We start from the raw sequence: 18,927 nt of genomic DNA on the forward strand, positions 1-18,927 counted from the left end.
GCTTTCATTGGTTTTGATATTGTTTGGTATTGTTCTGTACACTTTAATTTCACTTCAACTTCCTTCCCAATCAAACAAAGTCTAATGGTGTTAAATCCTAACCAAAATTTAAAATCACAACCAAATCTTATGAATTATTCAGCAACCCCAGCCATACTTGGAATGAAAATACATAAAAGTGGTTCGATTTTGGCAACTCTAAAATCTCCAATGACCAAGCGGGGAAAGACATGTAAAAGCACCTCTTCCTTTGAAGAGATGAAAATATATTATATCATATCATACCACTATTATAAAAGTACGAATTCATGAAAAATGGATACATTTTTTCTTTAAAATACCCCCTAAACTTTTACTGAAATGATATAATTAATTATGTCTAAGATTGTAATTTAACACTCATAAATATAATTAATATAATATTTATTATATATATAATATATATGGAATCCTTCTTGTGTCCTTTACTCCTCCTCCCCTAAGAGGAAAAAAAAATGAAATCCTGATTGTGTGTATCCTTCCCCAGCTGTGTTGTAATTGAAATAAGATCTGGATGTGTAAAGTGTAAATTGAAACTGGTGGACGTCCAACATGGACTTGGCTATTCTTAGGAGATACTTTCAATCAATAATAGTGAGGAAAGCACCTGGAGCAAAATAAATTAATAACCAACCTACCATATGAGAAACATTTTTTATTTTTTTTGAAGCAAATTTTTTTTATACATAGGAATGGGGTATTATACATGCCGTCCGCAAAGATCGAGTCCATAACCTCTTCACTAAGAAGTATGAGTCTACCACTCAATTAAACCTGCCCATGGTGATGTTTCTACTGGTATTTCCATTGTCCACTAGAAAACAATACCTGTATTTTAAATTTTAAACTGCATAGTATGCCGAGTTTGCTGAATCCTAATGATGCAATAAGACAGCGGAGGGCTGAGCCAGTGACATGAAACTGTGACCAAGTGAAAACAGTATCAGAAACGATAATACTACCAATAAGATTGGGCAGATGATGCCCCCAAACATATAACCTTTCACTTTAGGGAGTATACTAAGCAGGTCAGAGTTACAAGCAGATCAGAATGCTAAGTTCCCTGATAGCTACATTCGTTTTGTCCTTTTCAGCTTACTTATAATGGCAGCAAGCACCTAATTAAGAATAAATATACCCACTTCAGAGGTACGCAAATATGTGAGATGGCACTTCCTTGAAAACCACACAGCCTCCTATTGCAAAGTCATCTTGTGAGTGTTCCTAATAACAATAGACAAAGCAACATGATTAAGCTCCATAATCCTATATATCCGAACATATTCACAACCAAACCTTCCACCACAAAGAATAAAAAAAAAGGGAAGCGAATTTATTAAAAAACAGAAGAGAAAAAAAAGGCATGAATACGTTACACTTACTGAAGCATGACTAGTGCCTAAGAGGACAAGAATGAGCGCTCTCATGTGTGGAGGTAGTTAGCCGCCATCATCAACTCAAGGGTCATTTCAGGTTCAATATGGAACTCAATCTCCTTTCCACTGTCAAGAAGTAAACATTAATATGTAAGAAAGAATCTGTAACAGCTCGAATATACACATCAGCTCTCCACGCAAATATCAACTAGGGTGACTTATGTTGTACAGCCAAAATCATTTCAGTTTTAGGCATGTTGGGAAGCTTTCTAACAGGAGTCACGGGAGGGGAAACAATCATGCGCTACCCATATATTCAAGTGAATGGCAATTCACAGTGCAAACCTATAGAAGGAATTAGACGATTCATAAAAGATCTGGAGACAAATTAGCAATTTTCGGATAAATGGTAAATGTCGATTATCATGTTTATTAGGTGCACGTTCATGTAAGCAAAAGCAGGATAAATCCTGAGTACAAGTATCCTCTCAATTTATCAATATGACAAACAAACCTGTTAGATTTAACAGAAAGAAGATGACCAAGGACAGATGACAAAATCAAGAAGAGGAAAAGGCATTCAGACAAGAAACAAACATAAAGTTAAAAACACCAAAAACGACAATGATACAAGCAGCACCATGGTACCCAACATTTGACATATTGCATTCGGAATATCTAAACTGGATTATAAAGAATTGATTACTCAATTTAACTTTCATTTCCAATTTTATCCTTGATATTTTTTTACTGAATTTGAATATAAAAACAAACCTACATCATCGACCTCATCCTCCTGCAATCACCTACTGTCTGTGTAACCCATTCCTGGCTCCTTCCCTTCCTATTCCAATCTCACCCTGGTGAGATCCACATCAGTCACTCCCTCACAAGCCTCCACCCCTGCCCTTGAACCAACCTCCAGCTACTCTCTTTCCCTCTCTTACCCACCCCAACCCTGCCTTGCGCCAACCTTTCCCTTTGCCCCTCTTTCCCCCGACGTGTGAGCTCAGAGGGCATGGTATTCCTCCTCTTAAAAGGGGTTGAGATGAGATGCTTGGAGCAGTAGCATATTGCCCATGCCCAAAAATGTAAAGATCCATGTGGAAAATCCCATCTCTGCTGATGAATCATTGAGAAGAGTAGCATTGTCCAACTAACAACCCCAAATCCAAAATTCTAAGACAAGGCAAAACTATCTAGAGTTATTTGAACATTCCATCTTTATATTTTGTTTTTCAATGGTTTTTGGCTAAAACTTAAAAGTTCTATTCATCTATTTGAAATAGACATGCAAAGAAAGAAAAGAGAAGGGTTTTTAATTAATTGTTAAAATCATTGTTAATAGGCTAAAACCTCATCTGAAAAACTTTATTTCCTCTTTCCAGGGAGGCTTTTGTGCCCCATAGGCAAATTAATGATAATATCATGGTTGCCCATGAAATTTTTCACTACCTTAGGAGAAAAAAGAAAGGGAAACTGGGTATTGTGGCATTATCTTTCGAAAGCCTATGACAAGTTGGAGTGGGGCCTTTTGTTTGGGGTGCTCAGGTTTCTGGGTTTTGGTGAAGAATGGGTCTCGTTAATTTCTGTTCTTATCTCCACAGTTTCTTTTTTCGATTAAGCTAAATGGAAATCCCTTTTGATTTTTTCTCCTCCTTTAGAGGTCTGAGACAGTGTTGCCCACTTAGCCCCTACCTTTTCCTATGTATCATGGAAGTTGTCTAGAATTTTTGGGGGCCTATAGGGATCTGAAGATTCTGAACAGTTTCAATGGAGTTTGAATAGCTACGAGAGCCCCTGAGATTTTCCATTTATTCTTTGCTAGTGATGCTTTTATCTTCTGTAGAGCCACGAAAGAGGATTTGCTATCCATTAAGGCGGCTCTTGATATGTTTGCAGATCTCTCATGTCAAAGTACTAATCTGGATAAGAGCGGGTTGTTTTTCAGTGCCAATGTGCCCCTTAGGGAAAGAGTTGTGCTTCAAAGTGTTATCGGTATCCCGGAGATGACCATCTCTAGTAAGTACTTGGGCACCTATCTTTTTCTTTCGAAATCCAAAATCAAAGATTTCCATTTCATCATTGACAAAGTTAACTGTAGGCTCTCTTCTTGGAAAGCTAATAGTTTGTCCTTCGCTGAAAGAGTTGTCTTCATCAAATTTTGTCTTGTCTTCCCTCCCCTCTTATCAGATGGGCTGCTTTGAAATTCCTCTTCCATCTGCTCCAAATTAGATTCATTAGCCTATGGATTCTAGAATGGTTGTGCCTCTATGAAGACATATCTCATTAAGAAAAAAGACCTATTCAAACCTGTGGTTCTGGGAGGTGCTGGTTTTAGAAATGCTAAGACCCACAATCTTGCTTTATTACATAAACTTTCTTAGAGACTTCTTAGTGAAAATTCTTCTATTTGGGCCCAAGTGATCAAAGCAAAATACTTCCCTTTAACCTCGCCTTTTGATCCCCAAATTTTTAAGAGCAGGGGATCTAGAATTTGGAACAGCATTGTCAAAGTCCTTCCCTCTCTTCAGACATTCTGTTTTTTAAGGTTGTCAGAGAGGTGATTCGACCTTTCTTTGGCATGACCCATGGATTCCTTCAATCCCTTCTTTCTCTATCCCTCCTCTTTTGAGAACTAACTCCAAACTTTTAGTTGAAGATGTTATAAATCATATGGGGTGGAACATGGACCTGTTATCTTCTATCCTCTCCCTCCATTTCGCCACTGAAGTATCTTCTATTAGGTGTTATTGTAAGGATGATAGTAAGAGTTGCTCCCTCACGAAGGGTGGGTAGTTTTCTACTAAATTGGTGGCCTTACATATCTCCCTTAATGCAAATGATTTGGATGTTCATATGATTAAATTCTGGAAATTTTTCAAAATCTAGAAAATGCATCCTAGATTTAAAACCTTTTTATAGAGGGTTATTCATAATGGTCTTTTGGTTAATGGTATAGTTAAAAAATGGAGCAACATTGATGGTAATTGCCCTCTTTGTGGCCTCATGACAGAATCTCTGTGGCACTGTCTCCTTTCTTGTAATTTTGCAAAACATATTCTTGCAGCTGGACTGCTTGGAATCAGATCTGAGCATATCCAAGCAAAAATTTTTTTAGACATGTTCATAAAATTCTGTATTAACCTTAAGTGGGATAAACCTTCAATTTTTTGGATGCTTTCAGCTTTTTCGGTGACTTTCTACTTTCTATGGAAAGCTAGAAATGAGGTTGTTTTCCAAAAAAGTAAAATTGACCTGGTAAGACCCTTAACACAACATTTTTTCTGGATTAAGGAATTAAAGTGCTATCTCCTGATTACTCTATTTCAGGTGTAGACTATCACCAAGATAATCAAGAGAATGGTAAGATTGATCTTTCCAGGTCCAATTAACTACTAATGAGACCCTAGTTGTAGCAAGGCTTAGAGAAGGACAAGAAGGAAAATGAAGTGGCTATTGGAATTGGTTTTGATGGGTGGTGTCTCTACCAGGCAAAAGGCACTAGGCTCCATGACTCTTGCCTGGAAGCAGCTCTTGAAGGTCTATTGTTGGAATGAAGGAATCAAGAAGGAGGTTGTTTTCAGAGAAGTTTGGGCCAATAGAACCGTTATTCTCAGCTTAGCTACTAAGCCTAGGGGACAGATTTGGCAGTCAGATTATGCCCCGTTTTTGCTTTTCATTGTTAGGAATTTTGTTGGAGTTAAATTTGGAAGTATGCCTTCGAAAACTCCTAGTAGAATGGATGAAGATAAGTTGTACTTAACCTATTCTGAGGAGTTTCATCCTTCAGAATAAAACTCCCCTTTGTAACTCTGTTATCTTCTTAATAAATTTGTTTTTGCATAAAAAAATAAAAAATAAAAAATAAAAAGAGAAGGGTTTTTTTCTTCTGTTTATCAGCAAACAGGCACACTTATTGTCATCATTAGTCAATCAATTGACATACTGGTTTTGTACTTCTTATGAATTCATTCTTTGTTTTTTTTTTTAACAGATGTAGATAGTTTCTATTGCAGGTTGTCATAGAATTAGTTGGTTCCCTTATAGTGTTAGGAACCCGCAAGTGGTATACAAAAACTAATAAATTCAATTACTGGACTAACAGAGAACAAGCATAATGACAAGTAACACTGGTTTTGATGGTGCCAATCACCCCTACACCATATGGTGTTCTCAGCCAAAGGCTGCCAACCTTTTACCCAAAATATCCGATAACGTGCCCTCACACCTGTCCCCCTTTTATAAACACCAACCAGTAGTTGGTTATGATAACCCAACATTCTCTCCTCCACATTGCATCCTCTCAGGGTCCTAACAATCCTACCCCCTTGAATTTCACCTTGTCCACAAGGTGAGGTAGGATCAAAAGCTTGATCTAGACATGCTTGCCACAGAACCATGCCAACTCAGTGTCTAGGATCCTTTCAACAGAGTTCTCAATTGATGCAGTACGCTGACCATTATACTTGTGTGTAAAAGCTCTCCCTTGGAACACCTTCAGCACTTGACGAGCTCAATTAGTAATCCTGGCAAGCATAGGCCTTATGGGTATGCTAGGGACCATTGACAAAGCGGTTACCATACTGACAATAGCAGCATACCAGAACAAATTGCAACCAGATATCTGGCCCTCTAGAAGAGATTCTTCTAGAAGCGCAATTTTGGTTAAGATAGCAGTGAGCCCACTAGCCCCAAAAGAGTTAATCTCAGCAATAACAGAAACAACAAGAGAGGGAAATTGTTTCACATAATCTTCAACACTCACTAGGCTGTTGGGGACTCGGTATCTGAACAAATGGTCAATCTGGAAGAAAAGAGTTCCATAGTCCTTAATTTCCTCAGGGGTCTTCTACTTCAATCGAGGAGCAAACTCATTCCAAGCACATTCTCCTACTTCAAACCTGATCACTATATTCATGATTGCAGCCCACTGGTTTTGATTCAATCCAAGAACTCCAAGCAATGTTCCGTCACCTTTAATCAGAGGAAGTGGTTCCATGCTATCTATGGGTTTTCTTCCTGTGAGACTTTCGTCCAGATGCCATTCTAGATACAACCATTTCAGCTTCAGTCCACTCAGCTTGATTGCTGCCATCTTCAACATCAGAGCTCAAGTCTTCCAAACCCGCAAGATCACCTTCTGCAACAAGAAACGACAACCAGAATACCTCCATAGCTGCTGATATTTTTGGGGACATTCACCCAACCATTCCAGCACAAAATATCCCATCTTTGTGGTCACAGAATTGCCCTAAAGTACCTGCATGCACATCGTCATGAAACGTTTCCCCAATAGGGAAAATTTCTGTTTCGATCTCCACCTGAGGTCCATCGTATTTCCATCGGCGAAATTTGCCCTTGCCGTTGGCATCGAAGTATTTGATCCACTCCCCTGTTGTCGGCGTTCTCCTGTGCGCAGGTTGAGTTGAATGAAGTGAGGTAGAAGACAATGGTCCATTTGATCTTAGGATCGGTTGGACCATGGTCTGTGTCGTCCCTAGATTTGATCTGGACCACGAGTCACTCCCTGGTCCAATTGTGTTAGCTGGGCAGAGGTTGATGATGCACCTGGCTGGTCCAGGAATTAACAAATGGGCTGGACCCACCCCTATGTGCTTCCTAGCCCACCAGATGCATTGGGCCTAGAGCTTTCATCTTTAAAAACCCATTTACAAACCTCTTTTACTGGATAGGCCCACCTTTTTAACTGACTTGATTGTTTTAACAGGCCCAAGTTCAAGGATCTAACCGCCACTCGGTTCAGCCCTATCTTCTCCTCTTCTCATGCGATGAGAACCCTAAAATTCTCCCCAACCGCTGCCCCTGACAATGTAACTTCCAACCCCATCACTTGAACATGGCCTCCATGAATCAGGAAACCTCTTCATAACCGTCCCCACATCGCAAAACATTTCCTCCCTTCCTGGCGTCACAACCAGACAGTTTTCGTTCACTCTAGCATCCTCACCATGGAGGCTTTGTTGGAGATCGAGCCTTCCAACCAAACTCCTCATTGATCCATGGTTTCTCCCTCATCTCTCCAATCCCCTTAATCTCTTCTTCTTCTTCAACTAGCCTCACCTCACTATTTTCAAAGAGAACTTAACCTTTGGTCTTTTTGTCATCCTCCCCCAATAAGCTTCTCTTCTTTGAACTGTCGCCCACAATCTAGAAAGCTCTCTCAGTTCCGCCTCATTGACTACATTACCAGATTTATGTTTGCCACTCTGGTGTTTTTATATCAATCTTCTTCTCGAGTTCCTGCTCTTTTTCTTCTTCTCCAAATGTGGCGTGAAGATCCCCTCCAATATGACAATCACCTCCGACAATCATCACAGCATGGTCTACTGATTCAGGCACACTATTACTATCCTCCATCTCAATATAATTAGTGTCCAAATCCATGCTCCCCTATCTCATCTTTCCATTACCAAAATCATGTTGCAAGGCTTCCCTGAAGCTCCCCATTCGAACTTCAGCCATTTTCTCTGAAAGACCCAATAAACGCAGCCCCTTCCAAATAGGGCTACCACCCCATGTAACAAATCAGTTTTTTGAATGAATAAAGAATTAAACTGAAGGAAGAAAGAGTGGAGTCGTGGATTCCCAAAGAGTGAAGTCCACGGCTGATATTGTTACTGTTTACTGCAATTTTCCAGCATCCCTTCTCCTCTTCAAGCTTGCAGCAGCCTAGATACAGTCAAGTTCCAGCAGCCATCAAGTATCCTTCCATCCCTAAACAAGTAAGTGTAAATCCCAACCCCAACCCTACCCTAAATCCCTTCCCCAATCCTTGTGCAAACTCCCCTCTTCCTAATGTAGTACTGTATTTGATTGATCAAAACAATAGCCAAATAGGACCTTTCACAAGGAATCAATTTCAGATTTGGACAGAATTCAGATGTGAAAAAGGGCTGAAACTGGAGTGGTATTATAAGGATAATAGTGTAACAAGATGAGCTGAATAGATCTTCAAACAAGGGCAGAACTATAGTGAAGAAATTGAAAGGACAATATGAAGGAATTGAGAATAAAAATGTAACACCCGGGCTTCACACCACAAGGTGGATTGATTGGATCGAACACCAACCTACCTTGATCAAACACAAGGACTCTCCATAGGGAAGGAATGCTAACAAAGCAATTTGATTTCAATTGATGAGTTGTCTTCACCTCTTACATACGTCTCTTTATATAGCATTTTAAAGACACAAACATTAATGGTAACATCCAACTACTAGCTAACACCACCTACCTATTAATAACTCAACTACTAACTAACTCTTTGACAAAGGAAAACTCCTTTGACAATGAGTTCTTTTATTTTCAAACCGCAGCCCCTTTTATTGACTTTTCAAAAAGCAGACTTGGGCTTAGGTCTAGACTATGAAGTTCAACATATGTGGGCTAACTTTAACCCACTAAAATAGTCCTGGCCCATGAAAGCCATGGGTTGATTCAGGTGATAGCTTTAGGCTTTTGATGGGCTTGACCCAATGGGCTTCTTCTTTCTTAAATATGTCTTCAATTTTGCATCACTTCCTCTCTTTTCCTGTGGTGGCAGCAGCTCCTCACCAATCTAAAAACTTATTATCCCCTTCCCTCCCCCTAAGATCACACCTATCTTCCCTCTCTCTTCATTCTTCTGGATCCATCACAGCCCCACCCTTCATTAGTTTAGTAAAAACCTGCAAAATTCATCTTCAACCTCTAGATCTAGAAACCCTAATCTCATTCAAACTCTTATATCTCCCTAGCCTCTCATCCAAACCTCTTTAACTCTTTTCGGATCATCATCTCCCACACGCTCTCTACCTCCCTTCCAAACCCTAACCCTAACTAAGAGTCCTAAGACAACTAGGAAACCTAGTTTTGAACCCTAGCCTTAAGGAATTAATTATGAAATCATAGTACAATAAAACATAATTAATTCACTCAAGACGCAGCCTTAATACAGCCTGGCCAAACCCTATCTTCCCCTCCAAACCATTCCCTTCTTAACAATAGACCTCCTAACCCTAGACCCAAGGTTTGGAAGTCAAAGCCCTTAACTGCAAGTTACAATTGAGAAACACAAACTGCTCCACTACAGAATACTTGATTACAGAATTTGTGAACCCTAATTTAGATTGGAACCCTAAGGCGTAGGGTGTATTGGAGCCTACTAGCTGCTGTCCTTCAAGAGTTGACTGAAAACCAGAACTTAAACTACAAAGTTAAACCTGAATTACATCAACATGGGGTGAGAGGGGATCACCGCAGAGAGTGAAGTGGTAACTGGTAAGGAGAAGAGAAGAGGGACTTGAGGAGGATGGGACACGGTGGTGGCTTGCAGAAGGAGTTACAGGTGGAATTGTGTTGGGTTGTTGCAGGAGCCAGGGACCAGTTGTTGCAGGAAGGAGAAGGACAGTCACATGGGTTTCACTAGGTTTTACATTCAAACTTAAAGAAAAGTTATTTCAAGAGTATATTTGGAAATAATCAAATAAATTGCGAACCCAATTTTTTTGTAATCCAGTCTAGGTATCCCAAATATAATATGTCAAACATGTTATCATCAGCAGTTGCAAGTAATGGCTATGAACTACGATCAAACACGGAGCACCAGCTCTTGGAAGCACTTTGATTCACCCAATCACTCACACAACATTCGGATAGAAAAATCAAGACTTGAAAAGAAATGTAAAGGACTAACAGATCCAACTCAACAACTTGAAATGATTATGCAAGACTCCATTACAACCATCCCCAACCTGAGAGTCTTCCCCTCCCCGCAAGCAAGCTTGCCCTAACAAAACACTAACTACTAGGATTTAAATCCTGGGTCACAAATACACTAATGGATCCATCATGAACCTGCCAAGTTATTAAATGTTTGCAATGCAATCGCAGTGGCAAATATGTTACTTCATTGACATCCAAGTATTTTGTAGAGGCAACAATCAATTGCGGCAACCCCATAATTTACTGATCTAAAAACCAAGAGAGTGTGGTGTAAAGTATCGATAACGGAAGGGTAAACATTGAACAAGAGAGACAATAAGGATAAAGGGACTTGAGGGTAAAGAGGAACGTGACATGGGGAAATATGTAAAAAGAGAATTAGAAGACAAAGTACCATGGGAGAGGTGGAGTTCATCTTCATCCTTGTGTTGGATAAAACCAGCAGAGATAAAAGTGAGGAGAAGAACTGGAAAGAGGTGGAGAGTAGCATCACTCCAACAGTAATTCACAATACAGCAACTCCATTAAAACCCTTCAAACAACTAAAAATTTCATTACATTCTGATATCTGATCACATCAACATAAATATAAAAAAGTAGAATGTGTACCAACCAAACTAGATAACATATCAAATGTAGAAACTACCAAATTAACTCCTAAATAGTTACACTGTAAACCAACCAATACCAATCTCTTTTAGACCGAACAAACCAGTTTAGGACCAACCCTTGGTTTTGTATTTAAAATAGTTCATGTTAATCCAACTAAGAGAGGAACTGCATCAAACTTCCACCTCTTTGTAGCCTCTTGGAGAACAGAAAATTCACGATACTAAAGAACATGTTAGGAATGAAGCAACGCCAGATTTTTTTTAAATTAACCTGGACTTGATATGAACCTGGAGTGCACATAACCCGGAAATATAGCAAACAAACATGAATAATCCTGAGGACTTTGCAAATCAAGTACACTCTAAGGCCCATGGGACGTGCATCTTCTCCATTAACCATATGTTGGACAAGCAACTTAGATTCAGGGTACTTCTTTGAATTAATTTGTGCATGCTCAGAGACTGGAAGTTTTTAGGCTCACAACAGAGGCTATAGAAAGGAAACTTTTCTCAATCACAAAACAACTTTAACCTAGTATGTAGAGAATTGCAAAATTAGTTTCCCAAAAGTCTATGACTAAAACTTAAATCGTACTAGGAACTTCAATAGTTGGCTTGGTTCTGCAGCTGAAAGAATTATTGCCACCATTCTTTTTGTTTCATTTAGTAATTATATGTTTCCCACAGGTTCACCCAGAAATAGCTTGGACAATTTATGTCTTTTCATTGGAGCAATTAGTGATTTTTCCAAGATTTATCTCTCATTCATCCTCTGAACATTTGGAATCATTGATCTGCATCTGTTTTATATCAAATAGCTCCATTATTTTGAGAGTAGAATCCAAATTATTAATCCAGTATGTAGACGATTGCAAAGTTAGTATCCTGATTGTCTATGACCAAAACATAAATTGTACTTGGAACTTCAATAGGTGGCTTAGTTCTGCAGCTGAACGAATATTGCCATCACTCTTTCTATTTCATTTAGTAATTCTATGTTTCCCATGGGTTCACCTGATGACAGCTTGGCAATTTTATGCCTTTTTATTGGAGCAATCAGTGAATTTTCCAAGATTTATCTCCTGCTCATCTCCTCTGAACATTAGGAATCCTTGATTTGCATTTGTTTAAAATATCATATAGCTCCATTATTTTGAGAGTAGAATTCAAGTTATTAGACAGTGGGCCTTGGTGTAGCAGTAAGGTCTGACCAAGTGGTAATGGGTTTGAGTCCGGAAACAATCTGATGTAACCAGTTCCAGGGACAGCACAAGGCCAAGTGTTTCTCCCCCGCCCCCTACAGCCCCTAATTACAACAGGGATGTTTTGGTCATTCTTGCCATTTTTCATTGAGTCCAACTTAGGGTATATATTTGGGTCCATTATGTTTGTGGGACCCTAGGTCTAGTTTCATTTTTAAATTTGCGTCCTTATTTTGCAAGTAATTGAAGAGTCCTAATTAGAGTGGGATACTAGAATTTCCTAGTTTGTGAAGGAGTTCATTATGGTTGTCCTACTTCTTGCAAGGAATCTACATCTACTCTTAGAATTCAAATTGGAACTCTTTAGAGTGAGTTATGAAGGTTCCTTGTGTAAGTTATAGTCCTAGTCAATTAGAAGTTTTAGATTGATTTGCATTATAAGTTAAGAGTCCTAATTCGTTTTCTTTCCAAAGTAGAGTCATATTGTGAATTCCTACTTGAAGGCTATAAATAAGCCTCTCTAGGTTGTAAGAAATCAGATTATGATCAATAAAATAGATAAAGCAGAGATTGAAAGAGCAAGTGACAGAAATCAGGGTTCCCGAGGAGGGGACCTGTGGCAGCCTTTGGGTGAAGAATTTTCCGAAATTTTGAATTTCAGCAACCTTCTTCATCTTCAAGTGAGTACAAGTCATTCCCAGCCCATCTTTCTTCTTCTCTACCATCCGCAACCCTTGCCCATCCCTTTAACCCTAGTTTTCTTCAATCCCCTCCATTATAGGATACATTCACCCTAAATTGTAATTCCAGCCCCTTCCCCCTTAGGTTTTCTTCTTCTTTTCCAACCCTTCGAACCTGCGGCAGGTTAGGGTTTTCAGAAAATTAAAACCAGAATTATTCCCAACCCTCTAAACCCTAGGTCACCTATGTCTTTTTAAGCTATGTCCAGTTCCCCCCCCTCTGGGCCCCTCCCCCCCCCCCCCCCTCCCTCCCATCAAACCGATCGCATTTCATTTTTCTTGCACCCCTACCAATCTAATTCCCGCCGGCAGATTGTTCCCCCGGGTGCCCCCGCCCTCAACGAGCTTGACCGCCGCCGCGGCCAAAAACTATCCTAACCGTAGCACTTATATATTTGTTATAAAAACCCTCCACCAAAGGTGATTACAGCCTTAGAAGACTGCTGATTCTCAGGGAAGAGGATCTTGGAGTTAGCTTAGATCTAGGGCACTGATCCAATTACTTAACTGTAGATCCTGTTTAACATCACAATCTCTCTACAAAAGTAGGATTGAACAGTACATATCATTAGCCTCTCCAATCCCTGCAGTTGCAGGAGCCTTATGCACTTGGTACACCCTAAAGTTCTCAAACTGCAATTACGTTATCCAACACATGAAGAAAAGACCGAAAGCGAAACGGGAAAGGCAAAAAACACGAAACAAATGGAAAAGATCAAACGACAAATGGAGACGACCACAAGAAACACCATGACCAAACGACAATCGATTCCAACGTTTCCTTAGTTTGTTGATCATCCCACACCTAACACTACCCTCGCCCAAACACCACTGCTCATTTAGCCTCCAAACACCCCAAGCCACAACGCACAAAGGAAACTCCAGAACAATAGAAGTGAAGCAGAGCCACACCCAACAGCCAAACCCCTTTTTTATTTTTGTTTGTTCATGCCTAAATGATCGAGCCTGAAATTAATATATGTTTAGCCTAGGACATGATCTATAATTGTGTTTTGTTAAACTTATCTTTTTATTATTTGCTACCATTTTCATTTTTATTATAATAATTATTTTCAAAAATAGTATTTAATGTATATATGTTATATAGGCTTTAGCAAATGAGACACCACACGACAGCCGGCATATGTTGACGTGTATATGTAACCACTACCAAACAACAGTATGTTGTTGATCTATGCAGAGCATCGTGACCGGAACGCATTGAGTATACTTGAATGATAAATTTCAAAGTTTGTTTTACAAAAACTAGTTCCATTGTGTTTATTATGCTTGAAATAGGTAGTATACAAGAATCCAAATCATTTGAGCCATATGAGGCCCGAAATTGAAGTTCTAATTTTGAAAAGTATCGTGATCGAAATTTAACGCGATTCGCCTTTTGCAAGGTCGAAATTTCTGTTTCGGTCGAAATTTCTTCCTTGATCCAACAAAGCTATGAAATACAGTTATACTTGTCAAAATAATTTCTATTCACAATTTTCTGGCTTCAGTTGATATTTAGTTTATCACCATGGAAATCCATTCAACTTTGGATGGGAGTGAAGCCTAAAATTCCAAAAATCATTATCTAGAACATTTTCTTGTTTCCACGGTGCATCCTATATCATCTCCAAATGATGATATTCTTCCCATACAGTATTGTTGATGACTTTCTTCCCATATAGTATTGTTGACAGAGCTTTCTTTTATTACCTGCACCTTTGAAACCCCCTCAACAAAATAAAGAAAAGGTTGTGACAAACAAATCATTGCTTCTAGCTTTGTTTGGAAGCGGTCTTGTCCCATTACGCATTTACCTCCTGTTTGCAGCTCATAGATATATAATTCTTGTTATTGGACAGATGACAACTAAGCCTGGTTGTGTTGTACAGGCCAGGCAACACCAAATTTATTCAGAAATATATGGCATGTTCTTAAAAAAAAATCGGATTATCCATTGCCAAAAAGAAATGATGACAATCTCCAGATTAATGACATACTGTAAACAACCAAAATAGATCAACCATGCATTCTTCCAAGGTTTTCTCTATGAAGCTCAAATTATAAATACAAGTAGCAAAGACTAACAATAAAACTAGATAGAAAGAATATACAATAATCGCCTGAAGAACAAAATTTAACTGTTGAAGGAGATTTACGTCCAAGGAATAAGCAATTACTCTGCCACAAGGTTATGCAAGGCTCTGGGAATGTGATGAAAGAAAATTTAAGATTCAAAATGCTTTGGAAGCAAACCAGATAAAGATCAATACATACAAGAGTTGATTAAGTAAGCAATACAATGACAGAATTAATAAATGTAAATTGTCAAAACCTCAACATTAAATGAAAAACTATCTTTTCAAATTTATAGATTTCTTTCCACCGAAATTCTTAAATATCTCCTGAAACATATCATACATTTTAGGAAACGAAATTTGATAACATTTCAAGGGTTTTAACAGCAACTAGAAAGATGCAATAAAATAAATGTACCCAATTCAGAGTCCAAGACGCTGTTTCTTCCTCATTATTAAATAGAAAAAGAGTAAACTAAGCAAACGAATTTTTTAGGCATAAAAGATGGATGCAAGAACTTGATAAAACAGTTACCCACAGTCACATACACACACAACAAGAGAAATAAAACTTGGAACCTGGCGTATTGCAGTGACCAGTAGAAATACTGGCAGATCTTCTCCAAGATAACTGTATTTATCTCCGGGAACTTGACTTCTCCATGCTGTGTTTCAGCAAAACCCCCTGCCGATTCAAAATACGATAATTAACATAAAACCTTGAAATTATCCCAAGTTTTTTTTTTTTTTCTTTCTTTTTTTCCCCTTTCTCCAGAGAAACAAATCCACGAAGATTTCAAAGATGGAAAGAGATACCGGGAGAAGTAAGCATGTTACGAATGGTCTGAGAAACCATTGCAGCTTTCTTGTCGATGACGAATTCGAAGCCCTCGGAGCTGATCAGCTTAACCGTATCCTCCTTTCTCATCTTTCAAATCGAAGGCTTCAAAGAAGCTTGATCAAACAAACAACCACCTCCAGAAGTACCAGCGGAAATTGAAACTCCCTCGGTCCCGTCTCTTATTTCACACGCGCGGTTCCTCTCTCTGCCAAATGTCAACAAGAAACTCAACTACTTGCCCAAAGCGCTTTTTATTCCACCTTCCACGGTTTGCATTTCAGACCCGGCCGGACCGGACCAAAACATTGCAGAACACTAGCCGGAGATGACGTCAAAGCCAACTCCGGTCTACGAATGGCTCGAATTGCAATCAATCGAACGGCTTCAGTTGCTTCCATAACGCGCGTCGATTCCGCGAAAAAACGTCTCCACCTTTTCAAATCTTTAAATTGATGATTCGGAGTTTCATATCGTCATAAAATTCCGAAATTTACTCATTTAATCCCTTGATAGGCCGTTTAAATACCCTCTTTTCGGTTTTTCTGTTTCTTCTGATTGGTAATGGAAAGCAAGCACGGATTGCCTCCCCATGATTGCATTACAGACCTAATCGCCTGCAAGTTGTCATAGAATCAGTTCTATCTCAACCACGGGATTTGGAATTCGAATTTTGCTTTCTCGCAGGCCATCTTCATTGCGATCCACGGTTCTTCTGCATCGTTCTGAATTCTTTTCTGGGGTATGTTTGATTCTTCGTAGGTTTTAAATGTTTCCTTGGTGATCCGATCTGTCCATGCTAGTGAAAATTTCCCTTTTTTTTTTTTTTTCTTTGTTTTGCCTGGATTATTATCGCATTTCTTTGGTGTTTTCCTTATTTTGAATTCGGAGTGGATCTTGTAGGGTGGGTATTATTTAGAAGCCAAGACATGGCTCATAAGGTTGATCACGAATATGATTATCTCTTTAAGATCGTCTTGATTGGAGATTCTGGTGTTGGAAAATCAAATATTCTCTCGAGGTTTACTCGCAATGAATTCTGTCTGGACTCTAAATCCACCATTGGAGTCGAATTTGCCACGAAAACTTTGCAGGTGCGTTTTTGGTTTTTTTGCTTTTTTTTTCGTCGTTCTGATACTAGTCTTATTTAGCCTTTCTGTATCTATAATAAGTAAGACTAGTAATTTCTTCTACCAAAAATGTTAGTCTGCAAATGTTTCTGTTTTTTTGGTTCATCTGCTGACATCTTATCTATGCAATCTTCAATTGTTAATGCTTGTATTGTAGGGGTCTCATCCTCGTCCTGTTCCCCCACTTGCCCCAAGTTCTTTCCCTTTTTTTTTTTTTTTCATTTAATTGGGTGTAATATGCCAATGAATGTTACAGTATACAAATTTGTGAATGTGGAACATTATGGTGTTTCATATCATATAACTTGAAAGTGGTACAGAACAGTAGTTAAATTGTTCGAGATCTTACAGGCATTTAAAACAACATTATTTATAGAAAATTTGGACTGGGTTTTTGAAAGTGAATGACCTGTACACCCCGTAGTTGGAGATGGAAACAGCAGAAATGAGGTGGACATTGGACAAAACATCCTAACTGTTGAATTCAATATTGCCCTAGAACAAAGGGTTGCCATTGGTATTGCAGTTAAGGACGTTCCATTGTGTCCAACTCACTGTTGGAGAGGCAAAACTCACTGTTGGAGAGGCAAAAAGTACAATTGAGGAGGAGGGGGACAGAGTATCTTAACTGTTGAATTCAATATTGCCCTAGAACAACGGGCTGAAATTGGTCTTGCAGTTATTGGGTTTCAATTACATTGCTCCTTATTATTGATTACTTTAGCAGATCATAAAAACTTACTCGCGATGATTGATTATTTTCAAATCCAATATAGCATCTAAAAAATGTAAAGCCACTAGTGATTTAATTTTCAGTTCCAAACTAAATCACTGCATAACCCAACCATATAAGTATCAAATGAGAGAAGTGAAGCAGTGTAATTTAGAGCATTCAATTGCACAATCATCCTAGTTATTGTTTTCCTATGGCATTCTACCACTAAGCCCATGTTTTTGGTTTACAAATGGGATATACATGGGATTTATGTCTTATAAAACCTGCACCATGGAGGGTAATATAATCCTGTTTTGGTCCAAATTTCTGCACAATTAATTCCAATATTCTTGAATGGAAAGTAAGCAATTCAGTATGTTTAAGTCTATCATTCTCTGAAACAGGTAGATGGAAAAACCGTTAAGGCACAGATATGGGACACGGCTGGCCAAGAGAGGTACCGGGCAATCACCAGTGCCTATTATAGGGGTGCTGTTGGTGCACTCTTAGTCTATGATATAACAAAGAGGCAAACTTTTGATAATGTACAGAGGTGGCTTCGTGAATTGAGGGATCATGCGGACTCCAACATTGTTATTATGATGGCAGGGAATAAGTCTGACTTAACTCACCTAAGAGCTGTACCAGAGAGGGATGCACAAGGTTTGGCAGAGAGGGAAGGACTCTCATTTCTTGAGACATCAGCATTGGAAGCATACAATGTTGAGAATGCTTTTCATACTATTTTGACAGAGATCTACCACATCATAAGCAAGAAAGCTCTTGCAGCTCAGGAAGCAGCCACCTCAACCGGTCTTCCCGGTCAAGGGACTACCATCAATGTAGCTGATGCATCAGGCATGAACAAGAAAAATTGTTGTTCAACTTAAGAGGGGTTCGTATCCCGGAAGAAAGAGGTTTTGCACAGACCACTTTTTTGGTTTGGTGGGGGTGAGACTTTGTAGAATATTTCCGACTTCTCAAAGAAAAAATTCATTAGATGTTGTGAGAGAGATTTATAGCCATCACAGGGAAGTCCGAAAGTGAAATGTGATAGTGTTAGTAGCTTTGGAGGTCTTGCATTTTATTTTCTCCTCCATTTCCTATTGTATGGAAGTGGTGGCAACTGCTATAGGATTGATACTTTGGGCCTAATTTTTGGTGAAGTGAGGAATGGGTGAAGATAGAAGCATTGTAATAGTGGCATCTCTTTTGTTCCTCAAGTTCTAACTTGTAATAAAAGGTCCATGTTACCATTTAACTTTGATCAGAATTCTGCTACCTGTCAACTGTGTAGAAAATGGAGGGGGGGAGGGAGGGGGGGGGGGGGGGGGGAGAACAATAATTAAAAAAACAAATGAAGATTTGCTCCTGTGATGTTTACCCAAATCTGAGATAATTCTTTCCACAGTTACGAAAAGGCTCTTTTTGTAGATGGCTTAGGTTAAATGTGTTGCAGTGATGCTCATTT

General features: G+C 39.0%; 2 protein-coding genes across 2 annotated transcripts; one reads left to right on the forward strand and one right to left on the reverse strand.

Moving 5' to 3' along the window:
- Positions 1–464: 464 nt before the first annotated feature.
- LOC149027827 (BTB/POZ domain-containing protein) lies at positions 465–15,822 on the reverse strand. Its single transcript, XM_089166209.1, has 4 exons — positions 15,590–15,822; positions 15,353–15,458; positions 1,422–1,541; positions 465–1,263 (listed from the first exon to the last, which is right to left on the reverse strand). Exons 1-3 carry the CDS (start codon positions 15,699–15,701, stop codon positions 1,463–1,465), a joined length of 297 nt encoding a protein of 98 aa, XP_089022335.1. The 5' UTR covers positions 15,702–15,822; the 3' UTR covers positions 465–1,263; positions 1,422–1,462.
- Positions 15,823–16,113: 291 nt separating this feature from the next.
- LOC149027828 (ras-related protein Rab2BV) lies at positions 16,114–18,704 on the forward strand. The gene is made up of 3 exons (XM_089147464.1): positions 16,114–16,353; positions 16,515–16,705; positions 17,861–18,704. The coding sequence occupies exons 2-3, from the start codon at positions 16,541–16,543 to the stop codon at positions 18,344–18,346; spliced, it is 651 nt and encodes a 216-aa protein (XP_089003590.1). The 5' UTR covers positions 16,114–16,353; positions 16,515–16,540; the 3' UTR covers positions 18,347–18,704.
- The last annotated feature ends 223 nt before the right edge of the window (positions 18,705–18,927 follow it).

This window comes from Hakea prostrata, chromosome 1 (assembly GCF_041222555.1).
Source record: "Hakea prostrata isolate BN-2017 chromosome 1, UWA_Hpros_2, whole genome shotgun sequence".
Classification (NCBI taxonomy): Eukaryota; Viridiplantae; Streptophyta; class Magnoliopsida; order Proteales; family Proteaceae; genus Hakea; species Hakea prostrata.

Bases quoted from the DNA above. Each gene is read 5' to 3' on its own strand.
- LOC149027827 (XM_089166209.1), bottom strand. From the start codon at position 15,701: ATGAGAAAGGAGGATACGGTTAAGCTGATCAGCTCCGAGGGCTTCGAA. The intron at 15,459-15,589 runs GTATCTCTTTCC...TTGAATCGGCAG, and splicing joins TAACATGCTTACTTCTCCCG to GGGGTTTTGCTGAAACACAG. The intron at 1,542-15,352 runs GTTCCAAGTTTT...ACTTCTTGACAG, and splicing joins TGGTCACTGCAATACGCCAG to TGGAAAGGAGATTGAGTTCC.
- LOC149027828 (XM_089147464.1), top strand. From the start codon at position 16,541: ATGGCTCATAAGGTTGATCACGAATATGATTATCTCTTTAAGATCGTC. The intron at 16,706-17,860 runs GTGCGTTTTTGG...TCTCTGAAACAG, and splicing joins TTGCCACGAAAACTTTGCAG to GTAGATGGAAAAACCGTTAA.